This window comes from Ctenopharyngodon idella, chromosome 4 (genome assembly GCF_019924925.1).
Source record: "Ctenopharyngodon idella isolate HZGC_01 chromosome 4, HZGC01, whole genome shotgun sequence".
Classification (NCBI taxonomy): Eukaryota; Metazoa; Chordata; class Actinopteri; order Cypriniformes; family Xenocyprididae; genus Ctenopharyngodon; species Ctenopharyngodon idella.
In genome coordinates this window covers 7692597-7712226 of record NC_067223.1, presented here as the reverse complement: position 1 = coordinate 7712226, position 19630 = coordinate 7692597, and the positions used below count along the sequence as shown (strand labels likewise).

Genomic DNA, 19630 nt, shown 5'->3' with positions numbered 1-19630 from the left:
ACAGAGGTCAGGATTGAATAACCAATTATACAAGCACCCAGCTAGTTTATCTAAGGTTGGACAGAAAGAACCGTCACACACTTTGAGTTCAGTGCTGTATATATGTCCATCACGAGATGCGCACACACAGGACTCCAGCTGCGCTTAGATCTTTGTGAGGAGTAAATACAAACACACAAAGATGGGTTTCAATCTCAAAACTAGTGATTAATTACTGCCTTTGTGACTAAAACACTGTAATCAATTAATGCAGTCCAGATCAGTAGTCATTTAGGGTGTCATGTTTAAAAAAAAAAGTTCATGAGATTTTAAAAAGCAAACGGCAGAAGTTCGATTCAGAAACAAACACGCTGTGCAAACTCTGCTCCTGAATTCCCCTGTCAAATGAAAAGATGATTATAATCACCCTTGATGATCAATTTATGTACGGCTGTTATTTGCCCAGAGACCACGTTGAAAATTCTTTCTAAAGGACGTTCAAACATCGGCAGTCGCTCGTGTTTTCTCCCAGCGCGGCAGACACTGCGAGACTGTGAGTTTAGAAACGCACAGAGCAAGAAGAGAAAAAAAAAAACATCGGACCAAATCTCTCATCAAAAGCCGCCATTCAAGCTAAAAGTCCCAATTATGTGTGCTGATGGAGGAAAAGGCAACGCTTAGCAACACTCTGTACAAACATTCACACACACACACACACACAGAGAATGTCTTCTTTCTTCTTTTCGCTCAAAAAATGTTCCTGCCTCAGAGAGGTGACACAAGCAGAAAGGAAAAAGGGAAACGTGGAGGAAAAGAGCACGATGGAGTGAGATAAGGTGAGAGTTTAGAGTGTGTGTGAAGTCGTAACGTGTAAAGCGTGTGGAGTCAACGGAAAGAGCAGAGATGAAGTTAAAGGTCAGGATGTTAAACACCCTTCAAAAGCGGTCACCAGGGTAACAGGAACAATTTTCTAATACAAAATATAAAAGGAAAAACACCTTGCCAGAAAAAAATCCCCATTTGTTCTCCATCTGTACAGATTTTTTTTTTTTTTTTTTGACAGTAAAAAAAAAGAAAAAAAAAAGGATTTTGTTCTAGAACAATGACATCATGGGTAAATGGAACTATATATAGGTCCTCATTTGAATGTGTCAATCAAAACATCAGAACTTATTAATGAAACACGAGCAGAAAAGTGTAAATTGTTTGCAAACCCATTTGTACATAAACTGGCAGTGAATTTGCATAAAAATAGTTTTACGAACAATTTACAGAAATTAATGCAGTATTTTAGAAATATTTTTGAAATATGTGGAAAAACCTGAGTGTAAACTACATTTATGTAGTGTGATATAGGAAGTCCCACAAGCACTACAAAGTGTGCTCTTCAGCTCTAGTCCTCACTTAGATGACGCTAAATCAATTTTCCATAAATTAATAGAAAATAATTCCTAACTAAAGTTGCAGGGTGAGATTTACAAATTGAAAAAGTCGTTTATCTCTGACGGAATTGTGCCCTTCACATATCTGCAATCCTTCTCTGACAGATGGTGTTGTGGGTGCTTATGTCCAATTTGATTTGAACCAAAACTCCCGCCAAATTTATTCTGGCACCTCTTGCGCGGTGCCAAATTTACACTGCCAGATTGAAATAACTGCGTGGAGGGCATGACATTGTGAAGAAGAATGTGAGCAAAACCATCACGACGTGTGAGAAAGTCTGAGAAAATTAAGACATTCTCTGAGGACGTCCAAGACTTCAAATCTGGCTGGCATACATCTGAGTATCAGCCATGCTTACTGATACGCACATACGCAAGCACGCACAAATATATGCAATTGTACATACATACAGAAATTAATTAATGTGCACACATGCAGTCATAAAACAAGCCTTTTTATATTCCATATGTATCTTACTGTTGAGTTCTGCTTTTAAGTAGCAAACTAAGTAAATTAGCCTGAACAGATTAACATCTCAAAACTCTTAAAAGCTAAAAGAATTACATGTGATGTTAGCAGACACTTAGGTCTGAAATATAGCATGCAGTGAGGCTTATGTTTTGCATCTGAGGGAATGCACTTTGTATAATTGAAGTTTATGATAATTTAAAGAGGTTGTTCACTCAAAATGACTTGTTTCCCTGCTTTCAATGTATTAGGAAAAATTATATCTCCTTTTGTGTTTTACTAAAGAAAGAAAGTCACATGGGTTTAAAATAACATGAAAGTGACTAAATTTTCATTTTTGAGTGAACTACTCCTATATTAGTGGATCATCTGCGCTACAACCAGATTCCGACAAAAGAGCGTAATTTCTCATGCCGCGGTATGTCAGAAGAAAGGGTTAATCTCGGCTCAGGGCTCCCCTCTCTGAGGAGCGCACACATTTCTCTTGTCAAAGGCATCCTGTTAAAGTAGGCCAGGGCATATTTGTGCTTCCTCCGTGTGCTCTATAATGGAAAATGACACTTTCAATCTGTCTCGTGGCAATAACCCCTCTTCAGCGCGTCTCGCGCGCAGCCCAGTCAGCAGAGAGCTGTCATAGCCCCGGGGCCCTGCCGCCACCCGCTTTCATTACATCACTTTAAAATGACAACAAAAGAATACAACGTGTTCGTCCGAGTCTCTGATGCATTAACTGCGGGACAGCAGGAAAAAAAAAAGCTTTGGACTGAGGCAACCCACACATACGGTTGCGAACACTTACTATCACAAAGTCTGCATCACACGAAGCACGGTCGAAAATAAATAAATAAGTAAAGAAATAAATATATAAAATTTGTCAAAGCGCACGGCAGAGGCCGCGGTGTCTGTTAAAATCACAATTGCTGTATGTCACGTTGAAGTGTACTGTGGCTTTCAGAAAGCAGCTGTCACAGGCCTGTCACACACACAGGCAGACTATGCTGACATGATAATGCTACTTTGCATTTTGGAGGCAAAAAAAAAAAAAAAACCCAGAAAAAAAAAAACAAGGCAGACCCACTCAGAAGTCTCCATTTTAAACTTGTCATAACAAATGAAAAATGAAAACAGTTATTACCCATATTACAATTTGCTTCCTCTTGTCTTTACATTGTTTTTCATTTCTGAGTTTGCGAAATATTCATGGACGACCCTTTTTTCCTGATGGAGGCACGGACACATGCTTATCAATAAGCAAAATGGCTCCGTCTGACCTGTGCAAACAGGAAGTATGGAATCTAAAGGCATGTTTTTCCCTAACGCACTCCGGATTTACACTGGATTTAATTGTTGCTGTTGTCTCTGTGTGCCTGGGGCAGTTAAAATGCTTGCTGTAAGAATGGCCGGCATTGTGTGGGCTCCCTTGCTCCAAGATACTGGTAGCCATGTGAGAGCCATTAGGTGATTGTTAACAGCTCCTAAGAAGCTGCCCATGCCCAGCAAAGCCAGTCAGGCCCCTGCACCCACCACCCGGCACATCCTTCAACTCAATTCCTTCTTTCTCTTCATCTGTAGGACAGGAAGAGGGGAGGTGGACAGGGCGGGGGATGGCGGTAAATGCTTTCAAGTTAAAACTTTGATTGCTTGATAAGGTTGGTCATGGGAATAACTGCCCACTTATAAGCTATATTGCATTTCCATTGGTTAGTCACCAGCAGGGGTACGGGACAGCAAAAACGGCCTGTTTCATCTTAATTCGTTTATTTAAACCCTTACTGTGCGAGTCTGTACAGTGCTCTCATAATAATGTTAACATATTAAATGCACTGGAACGCGGCACTTCAGAGGTCCTCAAATATAGTCATCAGATAAAAATATTAAGTGCGCACAATATCCCAGTACCCAGTATTGAAACATACTGTAATGCAGTCATTCTCAACCAGGGGTACATGTATAGTTACAAAAGCAACAATGATGGATTACTTAAGCATTACTGATGAGCCTGTGGTGAGACACAAAACAAAAAAGTTTGGGAAAGACTGAAGTAATGCACAATAAAGAAGTATGAAGAGGTTTATCTGTGTAGAAACAACAAAGGGGTGGGGGCTAAATCCACGACCTCGCTCTGTTCTCCTGCCGCTGTGTGCACACTGGGGTCCAAAGTCCCAGAAACGTCATAAGCCTGTAAGCAAATATACCAAACACATGACAAACCATACATTCTATTGTGAAAGAGTGCTTATTTCAATCTATCTCTCTCTCTCTCAAAGGTGAGAACAGCCTTATGAGGAGATTAGAATGTGGCCCGGCCCTCTGAAAGAGAATTCATCACTTAAAAACGCTGAAAACCTGACACACTTAGGTTGGAGCGCTGGCCCTAAATGAAGCTAATGAATCCTACATTTCCTCACACACCTGAACTTGTATTCCCTCTCGACTGGCATTGTATAAAAAAGGGAAGGCAGGGCAAAAACTAAACAGCCCAAGTTTCTGAACACTCCCTCTGATCAACCATTTATCATCCACCAGTAATTAACCCACTGCGTTTTTCTGTGCTCTTGGCGTTAAAAAGTAGTAAACAGATATTTAAATGTGCGAGAAAGATTTGCCAGAATGTGTAACCTGTATCTGAGGGGTATGTGAATCCGGATGAAAGAAAAGGAGGTTGAAAAAGATCCAAATGAATGACAGGAACAACACTCTATGAAACACAGCACCTCTGAGCAAAGGAAGGCGAGAAGAGGTGAAGGGGAGAGGAAGCGGAGGTTTAGCGTTTACATGGCAATAATTAAAAATATATATAGTGGAAAGAGAAAGAAACAGGTGATGTGTGCGAACTTGTGTGGTTTACTAAGATAGATATAGTCGGAGGACAAAATTTTCCCCAGAAATTAGTTAAATTTGACAAATATCAGAAACTTAAACAGTACCTTACAAAGCCCAATCTGAACACTGCTTTCTTCTTTATATCAAAGTTCTTTATATCATAAACGTTTTAACATTCAATTTCAGTTTTCTTTTGACTATGCTGATGTGCCGAGGCATTTCCTTTGTGCGTAAGCGTCTGTGTATGTACGTGTGTGTGCAGATCGCTTTGTGGCCGTGACAATGGGCCAGGGAACAGACGGTGAGAGTGTGTGTATGTCATCGGCGACTGCCGTAGACTGGCGGAGTGTGTCAGATCCAGCCTAAAATGACTAGCAGCTGGGGGTGACAGTTGTTTTAACAGCTGAGCTGACAGGATTAATTCAAATGCACTGAAATCAAAAAGTGGAGAACACCTGTTCAGTCTTCCAGCGGTCCCCACATCCAGGCAGGGGATCAGGCTCGGGCGTGCAGCCAGGCTAGAGCTCTCTCTCCTGGAAAAGTATGGTGGGTGCACCGCCACCATGGGACAGGAGAAGGGGCGTAGGGAGGGGAAAAAAATGAAAACAGTGGCGGAATAGGAAGGAGTCCAAGAGCAAAGGAAGGCAGAGAGAGACACACTTGAAGGGAAAGAGGGAGGACTGGGATCCGCCTAGCTTGTTTCTGAACATCTGGCTCAAATAAAAGGCCTATTTTCTGGCAGGCCGAAGGGTGCTGACCTAGGGCCGCTCAGCAGAGACAGATTGCTTCATTTCAAAGTGTGATGCCTAACCACAGGACTGCTGGGGTTAATTCTGAGCTTCCCCCTCATGTTCAAAGACCCCCTACCGGAGCTTCATTCACTCACTGGTGTCCACTACCGGCCTTCTGTCTCATACACTCAACACGAGGAAGTGGAGCATCTGTATGGAGTGTGTAGTATGTGATGGAGAGTCATTAATAGACTGTGTTGTGTTTACAGTCCCCAGGGGAAGATCTTAGTTTGTCATCACATTAATTTCGGCATGAAATGGCATTCACTTTATCTATTATCAAAATGCATGTTGATCTTATTTTGAATTATTCATCTGTGCATATCATTTTTTAGTTTTTTTTTTTTTTTTAATCAAAATGCCATAACTTGATCTTCCGATGCTGTATGCTGGTTTTCTCCAATCATTTATCCTGCTTAAACCCCCGCAGCTTTCTTACAATCAACTGCAAGAACTTTTGATGCATAGGACCATGTCCCCATCCTACATTTTTTCTCCATTTCACTTAAAAGGATGTATGTCACAATACTGATGATAAGATCTGTCGCTACTTCCGCTAGGTTGTGAATTTACTGCCTGAAACAGTCTACTCAAGCACAAAAAAGCAAATGCTTCTGGCTATGCAAGCTAGGTTGCACAATAGTTGAACGTTTTTGCAATTCACAATACAATGCAAATGCATTCTTAGCATCACCACCAGGGGTGCAATAGCGAGCAAGGTCGACTACTGTCAGGTGGAGCAACAGTTTGAAGAGAATTTTACTATGTTAGCCAAACTGTTAGCATTTATAGCTAGCTACCTGGACATAATGCATGATATTTAAAAAAAATATGCTGCTGAATCTTAAGATTTCATTGGTCATGTGCTATTTGCCTACACATACTAACTCCTAACCCTAACTTAAAACCTAAGTATAGCACTGGTAGTACATTCTGATATATAACTTTACTGTTTGTCGTGATCGGATCCATTCATATTTCTGAACTCTGAACTAAAGTCACTTTTCTTGACAAGTGACTGCGTGATTGAATTAACCAATGGAATTGGCTGGACATGGGATTTGTGCTTTGGGGTTTGGGAAAAACAATAACGCAAATATAACACTTCCAGTTTATAATAAAGTCATTTGATAAAGTCATTTGAAAGTAACTATCGCCTCCTTGAGCACTGCGCAAGTGTACACAACAGGACTGTGCGCTTGCAGTGTGTTAGCCAATGAAGTTTGCATACTTGTTTCTGGTCTAAAGTCAAACTTAAACAGAAAAATGTCCTGACAATCTGACTTCTGTGTGTTTACCTTTACCAAAGACTTTTGTGCGAGTGTGTGTTCGACATGTTGTATGCGGGTGAGCAAGTCTGTATGCAGCCTCTGACATTTGGCCTGTGCACATCCACTGTTTGTTCTAATCTACTCCAACTCAAGCAAATACACCTAAATCTGCTTTGTAATTTACTTTACATATCCCTTTTTAACCCTGTTGAGGCTCAAGTGAGTGTGTATATGTGTGTTAGAAAAGAAGTGAATGGATTTAGATTTAGATTTACAGGGGCGTGTAATGGATACGAGGAAGGGATTTGCAAGCCATGCGAAAGGCCTCTAACGCCACATCAAAATAACCAACAACCACTGACCCGCAATTACCCATAATGCAACAGCACGCCAGAGCCTAGCGGTTCAACCATACGCACATGCCTGCTATTGCCATATTTCCTCTTGCCTTGATTCCCTTTACAGAAATCACACACACACACAGTGTTTCAAAAAGCCACCAGTGCAATTGGGAAAAAGTGCTGTGATGGACATTCAGAAAGCTCTCCATCTACTAAAGCATGATCAAAGAGAGGGGTGAGTGATATTTTATAGAGCTCGCTCAGTTTTTAAAAGTTGCAATGAATATTCATGGGATATTGTATTCCATTATTTAGCATTAGCTTCAAAAATGCCAACACACACAAAATAAAATTAGCATGTTAATAGATATGGGTGTGCTCTGCAAATTAGCATAAGAATCACACAACTGCTCAACGTCTGAGAGCTTTATAGGTTTAACAACTAAACAAACGGTGAAGAACTCACTTTATTTGTGCGAACTGATTATTTTTTAAGGGGTCTGCCTCGCCGTACCGATTGTGTGTGCATTGGCATACAGAGAAGTTCTTAAACATCTCACGAAATCAGTCATCTTCTACAGATCTCCATAAGCGATATTCATATTATGCAATTCACAGGCACATCATTAAATCCAGCAAGGCAAACGGAGCTGCTAATATATGGATTCCTCATGTTCAGACCTTGCATTCAGCCATCACGGCTCAGGAGCATTTCCAATTCATGCACGTCAATGACGGCTGTGTGCAACTGTCCAAGTCTTGAGCCACAATGGTGTGGCTATGGAACAGTCAGCTCTATAATGGCCCTGCTATGGAGCCACAGTCTAATTCATGAACCTCCGGCTTTTGTGCTTTTCTTAATGCCACACCAGGAGGTCAATAACAAAACTTTAGACACACAATCACAATCGCACACACACACATAAGTAATGCACAAAGACGTCCATCTCAAAGTCTCTAATCCGATGCCCACACTTAAAGTAAAAAAAGACCACAGCGCTGTTATGCCAAAGGCTGTAAGTGTGTGTGTGTGTGTGTGTCCTTAGACAGCTTTTCCCATCCCGTAAGCGGCATTCAGCTCTAATATCACCCATCCAGTGAGAAGGCTCATCCCTATTGATTGTCTTGTGCAAGGCAGCAGAAGAATACAAACTGAAAGGCAGACCCAAACAATTCAATACAACTGACTTGAATGTGCCTTTCATACGCTGGAACAATAGCTCGCTCACAATAGGGCCCCGTTAACTCTAATGTGTTCAGCTGTTTTGCCAACCTCAAAGAAAAGTACACTGACTTGGATTCAGCCAGAGACAAATTAACAGGCATGCAATCGTCTCCTCGGAAAAAAAGGAGGCATCTTGTGCTTTTCTCAGTAAAGACTGACGGCGCTACTAAGAAAAATCTGTAGCGCTATAATGGCTGAGTTAGAATAGCTGGTGTTTTGTTGCACTAGATTCAGTAAAGAGAGATAAAAACTTTATTCAGAAGGCGTCTGTTTGTCTATCAGGTTGGATTGCATCATTTTTAAACAGATATGCCCAGAGGAAAGGTTTATTGCTCAAAGGTTGCTCTTTGAGAGCTCAGTTATCAACTTTGACTTAGATGTTTCTCCTAAAATTCTTTAGGAGACATAAAAATATTAGATAATTGTTGACAGAGTACTGAGGTATTATTGCATTTGTCATTTAGCTGTCAGAATTAGATTAGCCAACACTTATCAGGTATTAAAATTAAGTAAAAATAGAGCAAAAGAAAGTGAAAAATTAAAGGAAAACAGCTTTAGATTTATAGTGATTTATTAACTGATACATTTCTTCAGGTTACACCTCTGACAATCATCTCTCTCTTTTTGTTTTGTGTAGTTCTCCATTCTCTCTTTTTCTGTCTTCGGTCTCTAACTCAGCCCTCGTTTTTCAGAGCACGAGGGGAAGATAATGACAAACAACTCCAGTGAAAACCTTCCTCCTAATGTTAATTTATACATCTAACTAATTACTACCAAATGCTGGAAATTGCACATGGAAGTTGTTCTCTCCCACGCTCTGCCTCTTCGCTCACAGACTCTATCAGCGCTCGTAGCATGCCCTCCTTGCCTTCTATTTGCCTGAATTTGTCTTTATATGGCTGCATATGGAAGTCCTTTGGTAGTTTTTCTTGTTCGATCTGTTCGATCTTACTTGATGCAGCATCCTAAAAAAACTGCTAAAGAACCTAACTGTGCACAACTGTGTTTATGTGTATTTTCAAGCACATGTGTGTGTTTGGGGTCAAATTATAGTATGTGTGTGTGTGAGAAAACACTTCGCAGCAGCAGTCATATAGCGGATTAGCAGACCCTGGGGAGATTTAGACAGAGATGCACTGCTGAACTGCTTCAGAGCTCTTCTACCCCTTTCGTCTTCATGGAAGAGTGTATCCGCCCTTCTTATTCTCTCTCATTGAGGGGTATGAATGCGTGAGCCCTTGGCTAACAATGACAGAGCCTAAGTGCTGTCTTATAAAATGCCCCAGTGCCTCCAAACACCCCCCTCATGCACATCTCACAAAAGACGTACACTCGGTGAGAGAGTGTGTGCGGCGCAGCCTTGCTCTGATCTTAAAACACCATTTGACGTGCCCTACAGTTCAGTGTCATGCTATAAAACAGTGCAGTCGCACAACTTACAGCCCACTGTGCATTAAAAGCCACCTCCAGTCTGACCCCAGACCGGTGGAAGCAGCGTAAGATAATAGAGGCATCCGGGCAGCAGCTGACCTCAGGACGGGCTTTGAAGCTGGAGCATCCCACAGAGAGAGAAGCAAGGAGAGGGACTCAATTAGTCAAGTCTAAATTGAACCATCAATCTCGGCTCACTCCATGGCCATCCGGTGCGAGGGGGCCAGCACTCGTAAACAAGACCACGCGGTTACTTCAAGAGGGCTGTACGGCATCTGAGGTGGAGAACTTTAATGACAACTTTATGGGAAAAGAGAGGAGAGTTGAGTCTGATTTGTCTCATGTATGTGGAATATTATATGCATTAAGCAAACAACAACAAATAATGAAGAATAAATCAAAATCTAAATCTTCATTTCTAATACTGTAATCACCTGCGCTGTTACAAAAATATTAAAACCCTAAATAATATACATAATAATATAAATAATAATTTAAATAATTTCACGCTTGAACAAACAATAACACACAGAATTATGCCAAAATGCCCGTTTTGTCAAATATCCTCATAAGAGCAGTCTTAAATGAACTTAAAGAGTTGGGAGAAAATGAGATGTGTGTCAGATCTGCGTAATGTTCGGCAGCGGCAGGTCTTAAAGACACAGCCTGAAAAACCAGTTGCTGTGATGTCTGTCATTAATGTTAATCAAAAAACAAAGGTTACAGAGAAAATTGTAGCTTTAATAAGGATTAATCTATATTTAATTTATAATTTATGCTGTGAAGACTGTAAAGTGTTTGATAACTTTATGCTGTTAGACAGGTAGAAAGGCCACAGGTAAATATGACATTTATTATAATGGATTTATGTGAAGATTGTTTTAAGTTCACTTAAATTAAAAGTTATTTTTTAAATCCTAATAAATGTTAAAATTGATAGCTTTTAGTTATACTGTAATGTTGAATGTCTATAATTAATGTTTAAAAAAAAAAAAATCAATTTCATAGAGACATCAGTACCTGTATTAGTATAAGTGATACTGACCTTCATTCATAAAAAGATGCCATTAAACAAATTTTTAAAATATACTGTCTTTAAGTTGTTTTCTACATTAATTTGGAGTGTAACTGTGAAATTATTACAATGTAAAAATATTAAAAACCCCAATGTTTTTAATCACGATTAATTACAGAAAAAAAGTAAAATATGGTATATATTCTCTTCTCCCCATTGCAAAATAACGCAAAATGCAAAAGTTTTACAGCCATTAAATACTATTTATGACTGGAACATTTTTAGCAGGTATGGCAAAAATAACTTTATGGACTCTGGATGAGAGTTACTGATGAGAGGAATGATCTATTTTGTGTAAAATCACACAGGGTGGGGAGACTCAAAGAGAGGCACAGGAAGGTGAATGAGACCATTGTCTGTAAAGGGCTGTGTGACGTATGCTCAGCTTGAGAGTTGTGTGTGTGTGTAAGGTTCAGTGCTAAGGGAACCAAAGCTCGGCCCTGACCATGAATCAAGCTCAGCCCAGCGCCAAGGCTGACAAACACATACACTCGCGCACACACACACGCGTGGACACTCAGGAGACCCTGAACATCTGTGCCCCACATAACACAGACTGCCAAGCACTAGTGAGGACTACATCTCCACAGAGAGCTGGGGGGAGGAGGAGGAGCGTGATCATACCATCAAAGAAGAAAGCGTCTCAAAGATTTGGAGTAGTTCAAGATGAGGATGAAGTTCATTTGCAGTATAGCCGTCTGATTGCGGTCAGTCTTTAAGAGTGTGCTGTGTGTGGATGACACAGGAAGTGCTCTGTGAGTGTGTGTTTGCTGTCCAGACCCCTGAGAGAGACACTGTGCTGCTCCCTCTGAACCCCTGACAGCCCTCCTGCCCTCTTTCCATTACTAAAGCTAATAACACACACACACACTCCAGCACGCTGCTGCCTGACACACCACACACACATGCACGCTGCTGGAAACTGTTCTTGCTGCAGTTCTGAAATATATTGCTACACACATAGTGAGAGATGAGAAGAAGAGGCATGAAATGAAAAAGGTGACTAAATGACAGATCCCCCCTCCCTAGTTTTCACAAATGACAGACAGATATATCGGTCAGGCCTAATAATTGACCATATTGAGATGATGGTATCGCCTGATAACTGTGCCTGTCTGGCAATAGATAATGCACATGGCCTACCAACAAAAATGAATAAACACTTCTTGCACATCTGAATGAGTTAATACAGCAGAAAAACAACATTTTAGTCATAAATGCTTGAAAATGGTCTTTGAAAAGAAGTCTGAAACATTTTTATAGCGCTGATAAATGATTAATCGCGATTAATCGCATCCAAAATAAAAGTTTGTGTTTAGGTCATTGAAGAATAAGTTTTTTTAAAAGTGTAAAAAACAAACAAACAATGGAGATACAATTAATTTTGAAGTTTTATTAAGTGTTAACAATGAGATTATGTAGTTTTTATAATCAATGAACATTTTTGTCATTTTTTACAAGATGGACAAAATTTGTCACCAAAAAAGTCATTGGGTTTAACCAAAATTTCGGTTTTACCGAATGACACTTTTGGTTATACTGAATGATGATATTTTCAAACAATGCTAACAGGCTGATATCTAGCTAGCTAGCTAGTTAGCAAAAGGAAAATCAAACATTTTATATTTAGTACAAGTTTTTAAAATATTACAACATTTTCCATGTTCTATAGCGGTTGTACCAAATGACCTGATGTTTCGGGACATGCGTATGAGCAAGTGAAAACATGAATTTTTCAAATTGTTAAGAGAGAGTTAGTTACTTTGCTTCACAACCATGTGGTCCTTTGCAGGTGTCTGAATGATGTCCCATCCTGTCACAGGATACTGACCACATGACTTGAATGACAATGAAATAAATTTTTCTGGACATTCTTTTTCATAACAAAGCAACAATTTCTACACATAATTTTAATACCATTTTGCACTATGTTGATATATGATGTTATAAAAATCATGCCAGAATAAAAAATATATACATTAATTACATTTTAAGATATTTTAATCACAAATGAAATGGCTGTATTGGCCTTTGGATGGTTAAACCAAATGACCTTTTGACACTTCAAAATCTTTCAAATACCTTTATATGTAGCAAAATATAATTCAATAAAAGAGATCTAGTTGTACTACCTTACATACTTTGGATGACATATCTTTGTTTTTTATTATTAAGGCCTTCGGACAAAAAAAAAAAAAAAAAAAGACCCATCACGTCATTGACCCGTTTACATAATATATGTACTGTGTATATTTATTATGTATATAAAAATACACACACATGTATGTATATATTTAACAAAAATATATTATATTTATATATAGAATATGTATTTTTTTTTTTTTATTTGCAAGCTACAAAAGAGTGCTAAATATTTTCTTTTTAAAAAAAAAAAAAAAATATTGTGTGAAATAAATGTTCATTCATTTACAAATTTTGTTAATCTTATGTGTTGTATATTATATATTATAATATAATGATGATCATGAATGATCATATATTAATATTTATAATTATAATCATTATATATTAATATATGATGCCAGCCTGCTTTCTAGATACTGTATAAATCCATTTGGTTGACCAGTTGTTTTCCCACTTGTATACATCTGTGAATGTGTGCAGTAACAGGTAGATAGGGAAACTGCTTTAAGATGTGCAGTATCATTGAGGCCAGTCGATTAGGGACAGACTTGGACGCTCGTTTATAAAGGCCAAATGCTCTGCTCTTGGTCAAACACACACACACACACACACACAAAACCACACACACACACACACACACACACTCGCCTGACCCAGTATAAGTTTGGCTGGTATCTTGTCGTAACAAACGACTCAGCTTGGGCTGTTTATCTGAGGGGAAGTGGAGCAGCGAGGGGGGACAGGTGAGCAAACGGCTCGCTAACACGCTGACTAACACACTCCCGATTTCACACGGGGAGTGAGATGCATGCAGCCCCCTCTTCCTTTTCTCTTACTGTTTTCTGACCCATTTCCTTTTTACTTTCCCTTTACAAGCCAGCGCTACGTTTCCACCACACCGAGCGCGAGCGACCTTCGATGAATGTGCGTGTACATGCGAGCGTGTGATTGATCCGGCTAGAAGCAGCGTATGAGAATGAGAGGGAGGGTGGGAAGAGAGAGAGAGAGAAAGAGAAAGGTAATAATACAACCCTTTCATAATGATTAAAGCATTCATTAATTTTTCATCATAACCTGCCGTTTGCAGCTAATGGTCTTTGTGAGGTACACAAGCAAACAATGGACAGGCGAGTTGAAAAGGGATTTTTATCAGGCTATGAGAGCCCTGGCTCAATGCACTGCCCACCTCCCCCTCTTTATTTCTCTTTTCTTTTCTGCTTCTTTTTCTCTCTGTCCATGCTTCTTGAGGGACTGGGGCTTCTTTTGTTTGCACATTTCATTTGAACAGAAAGTAGAGAGATAATGCGCTACTGTAGTCTCCTGCTAATGGACTGCCTCTTTTACTTGCTTGCTTTTTCTCAAGAGTTCTATAAGCATCCTTCCTATATGTTTTCCTGGCCTCCTGCATACGACAGCTGTTGAATTTCGCGGCCAGACTCTTGGTTTGACCTTACGGCTTTCTCTAATGTAACTATTTTCTCTGACGTAACTATTAAAATCAAATGCAAATGAAGCAAAAACCTGCTTGGGTTTTTATAGAATAGAATGATATTCACACAAATGAGCAGAATCAGTGCCAGCAAAACTCCAACGCCTGTCATTTACGAAGTCTTACACATCCTTTCCTATTAAATGTTTTGTCTTTCATATACCAATATCATGTTTAAATCCATTCTGCAGATTTTTCCCCAAATCAGAGCTTAAAATAAAATATAATTTCCTCTAAAACTGCATACCTGAATGGAAGTCAGACCGTGGAGCAAAATCTAGTGTGACCTCAGTTTAAGACAAAGCATGGAGTAATTCAACAGTTGTAAGACAGAGAAAACAGAGCACTAAACCCTGCTGTATGTAAATACTACAGAGAAAGCTAAATCAGTGAATGCTAGCTTTGTTTGCCTGCATTCTTCACATGGTTGACAGCTTTAAGTAGCCTTCAGTGTGCACGGGTGAAGAAAACAATACTGTACATTCACATATCTATCTATCGATCAATCGATCAATCGACAGACCGACCAACCCATCCATTCATTCTTCAATCCGTCCAGTGTCAGTATGTTCACATGTTTATTTGCACACACATCGGCTAATTCACATAGGGAGCAGGTTCTGATTATTCATGAGGAACTGGCCTCTAATTACAGAGCGAGTGTGGTGTGATGTAAGAGACAGAGAGAGAGATCCTGTGGAAGGAGCTGAGAGCCGTTCTCTCAGTAATCAGTCTGAAATGAATATGCAAAGTGTGGCACACAATGGCTCCGAACAGCTGATCCCTGCCTGCTTAAACAAAGGCCTGACTTTATCAACAGCTCTCATTAAGCAGAATTTGTTAGTCAGGAATGAAGGACAGATAGATAGAAGAAAGAATGAGTGTGTGCGAGCGAGTGAGGGAGAGAAAGACAGAGATGCTCGCCATGAAATCCTTCACACTTTCAGTTGGTTTCACATTGTAATTTCATCACAATAAGACATACACGTGTGCCAATGTCCTTTGACTGTCTAATACAGTGAACTTTTTCCACCGATAGGGTGCCAGTGCTGATTTCGGAGCCGGTGCCCAATCTGGATCTATTCCATGTGCTTTTTCCCATACAGAAAAACTGGTTCTGGAGGGAAAAAATTGGCTTTGCAGTGACTCCTAAAACCTGCTGGTCTCCAACCAGGAAGTTTTCAGAACAACAAGTTAAAGCTACATAGCTCCCACTAATCAAAGAAACTCTCTACACTGGAAAAAAAAGTCTGATGTGGCAATGCTAAATGTCTTTAAATTAATTTAAATATTTAATTACATTTATTGCTATGAATTTATTTAAAAATACATTAAATAAATTAACTCAATGGCATCAAAAGTATTTATAAATGAATTGCAATTAATTTTTAAATAGATAAATAATAAAAAAAATAAAATAAAATAAATCTTTATAAAATAAATATTAAATCTTTAAATCAATCTTTCTTTCCATGGCACCAAAAGTAGCTTGTGATAAAGATGCTAAATTAAATGAGTTGGTGTTAATATATGTTCTCAAAATACGCAAATAATCACCACGTTATGCCGCGTTCATTAGTGGAGAGGTTATATTGTTGTTGTTCGACTCTCAAGACGTTGTAAACAAGGTGAGAATTGAGGCTTCAGGACAGCTTTTTTTGTGAGAACTTCACAATCGTGTGTCAAAACGTGTATTAAATTCTCCTTCACTCACCTTCTGGCTCATTCTTGATGAGTTCCTCCATCTTGCGCTGTTTGAGCGTGTCGACCACGTCGGCCAGGCTGCCCTTGCGTCTCTCCGGAGTGCCCAGAGCTGAAGCGGAGCTGGGTTCGCTCCCTGGCCGCATGGACCCCTCCTCCTGCTGCTGCTTACTGGGTGAGGTAGAAGAGTTGTGCTGGGGGTAGGGGCTCAGGGCCAGGCCTTTACAGCCATCCTGATCCTGACAAAGAGACAGAGAGAGAGAGACAGGGTGTTAAACAAAGCGATAAACGGGCCTTCCCTAATTATTTCGTCCTGTTCCTGAGTGTTGAGGCATGTTTAGATTTACTTTCATCCTCATCTGCCCATCTGTACTGTAGCAAGTCTCTCTCTCTCTCTGCCTCTGTCGGTCTGAAGTCTCTTTAGACAAAATCATTAGCTGCAAAAAGTTTCAGTCGTTTCACCATCACAGGAACTGTCTCTTCCTCTGAGAAAGGAAGTTTTTCTACTTTGAATCAGCTCCAAACACACAAGAACGTCCAAGTTTTTCAACCACATTTTTTCTTCTCTTCTTGACCAACATGACAGCTGCAATATCAATCACCATCGTCAATGTTTCATGCATTGATCTTCTGTCCAAATATATAACAGTTCCCATCTTATGGTTTCTTATGTAATGTGGCACAGAATTAGGCTTGTACACTATAATAAATGAAACTGTGCAGTTGTTGCTTTAAGGGGCTATTTCTACCCAATCTGGGCCATAAAGACGACTTAGGGATAACCTAATATAGTCGAATTAAATAACTTTTTGACTTGAATAAAACCAGTTCATGAAACAGATTTTGTTTACAAATTACAAAGCATTTTTACAGTGAAACTTTCATAAATGCAACAGCATAATGCTATAAACTGTATATACATACAATATAATTACATATAATTTATTTTTATCATTTTACTAATGTATGTATATGCACACATACTGTAAATTGGGTAAATGACAGATGTGGAGATTTATGATGAATTATCACACACACACACACACACCACGTTACTTTCACCGAGCTCCGGATCTCCTTTATAAAGTTTAATTACAAAACAAGTCAGGTATTTGGAGACAAGGTCAACAGTCCAAGTCCGTTAATCAGGGTTAATCTTTGGTTAATCCTCATCTATTATCTACCTTACCACCAGCGTGACTGACAGTAGCCTCAGCCAATCAGACAATAGCATAATCCCACTGACGTGTTTGGATCCAGTGACCAGATTTACACCTCAACAATCAACATCAGCTCCTCCGTGCCACCTGCATCAGTCATGCAAAGCGAAATATCATCAAACCAAACTCAGGTTCACAGGATTGATCAAGTTCTCCATGCAGGTCTATCACCCGCTTAGATTTTAATAATGACATCTGTTTTTAATCATTAACTCAGAGAGTGAACAGAGAGCAGCAGATGGTTCATTTGCTAGAGCTTAATGCAACGAGTTACACAAGACTTTCACAAGATACAGAACAGTGGCAAATACGTAGATATTAGGTAGAGTGATCTGATTGGGCCCTGTCAACAAAACAATTCATTCTATACAATTTTTATTAAATATGTTACTACTACTATTTAATTATAATGATACATTTTTATGTTGAGAAATTATAAAATGACTAAATGTTGTAAAATTATTCATTTTTTTGACATTTAACATCAGCCGATTGTATGATATTTATTTATTTATTTATTTTTTACATCAAATAATGTCAACAAAACTATCTATACAACAAGGAAAAAGTATAAATGCAATGGATACAAGTTTAATAATAATAATAGTAGTAGTAGTAGTAGTATTTATTTATTAATAATGTTTAATTAATTTCATTAACAATACTAGCAATTTATTAATTTGCTTTTTTAAACGTTTTCCCACATTTTTTTTATTTTTATGTTAATAAAATGATTAAATTACTAAATGTTGCCACTTAATTTCAGCTATTTATATGCTATTTATTTTTAATGACATTACCCACTTTCTTTTGCACTAAATAGACAAATAAACAAACACCATATTTAGATATATACAGTTGTCAACACTTCATATATCCAGTTATACTGAATATAATCACAGATTGACTCGTCACAATCCATCATCATCATGATGATAATAATAATTACTGTAGAACTAATTAAACTGAAACACTTTCACTCACTACGAACGCATAACGAGAGACATTTCACAATGATACTCATTCACAAACAGACTGATGACTGGCAGGCTTAAAAGATCTTAACAGGCTTTTAAGATGCACGGAAAACATGACAGCTTGCATACTGATTTCTTCCCGTTTCTGTAATCTGTCTGCAAAAAAGCATGTTTTTCCTGACACACCCCTTCGTTTCATCCCTCTCTTCCCCATCAGCTCCAGTCAGGCCAGTTGAACTGGGATTAAGAGACTTCTGTAGTCATAAATGACCAAAGAGGTGCGAGATCACCCCGTCATTCGCAAACAAAACTGTCAACTCGCTGTTAAAGAACTAACAGAGAAGAAAGATAGAAAGAAGAGGGGAGGACGAGAGCGAGAAAGCCAGGGAGAGAGTGGGAGCGAGTGGCAGAATGGCAGGCGTTTCTCTCTGCCTGCTTTAGTGTGGCATGCATCTTAAAACACGGTCACACCTGTCACTTCCAATCTATCTAATCCACTGCATACTTCAAACCGCAGCTTGCGTCTTTCTCCAGAGATGTCTAGAAAACAATTCGAAAAGAAGGTGATATGGCGTCGGAGGAAACTGTATTCCTTCGCTTTTTAAAGTCTTCGGCCGTGACACTAAGTCTCGGACAGATGAAGCATCATTCTTAAAGAGCTAATGGCTTATGTGTTGCTTTCTTTCCCCCCATCTTTAAATGGGTAACAGGTCTAGATATTCAGGTTAATACCCCTGTTTTGTCCTTCATCTCGTTGTGTGTGCGTTTGATTTTACGCCGCATATGAATAAGTGTGCAAAGCCTGTGCTTGTGAGTATGTATTTATATGCATTTCTGATGTGCCGTTCTGTGCGGTGTGGGCGGTTCTGCTTTTAGTTGTGCAGATGTCAATTCTTCGTGGAAAGGCTGAAACTGCGCCTCTCTCCACGACCCTCTCTTCATCCTTGAACCACGGCAGCATGGCGACAGAATTAAACAACTTTTGTCCTCTTAAGCTCATGTGTGACAGGAGCACATTTAAACACACTTCAACTCCTGCCAAAAAAGCAAAATGCCTTCTTTTCCCCCTCTAGTTTTTTCCTCTCGTCTTCTCCCTTCAGCATAGATGCCAGCATTCCTCCAAATGCCACCTCTTTTCTCCCTTCTTTTTTTAAATGTTTGTCCTTCCTGTACAGGATTCCAACCTGTTTCCCTCAGAGAATTTTTCTCATTCGTTCTCTCTTCCTAAATAAAGCATGCTTCCATATGCTA

The 19630-nt window shown here is 39.3% G+C and overlaps 1 protein-coding gene across 8 annotated transcripts in view; it reads right to left on the bottom strand.

Annotated features, from left to right (window-relative positions):
* Positions 1-19630, bottom strand: part of sox5 (SRY-box transcription factor 5) — a 210874-nt gene that overhangs the window by 44586 nt on the left and 146658 nt on the right. For all 8 annotated transcript variants that reach the window (XM_051890783.1, XM_051890781.1, XM_051890784.1 and 5 more), the window contains one exon: positions 16196-16421. In XM_051890783.1, coding sequence (XP_051746743.1) covers positions 16196-16421 — 226 coding nt within the window. The remainder of the gene's footprint in view (positions 1-16195; positions 16422-19630) is intronic.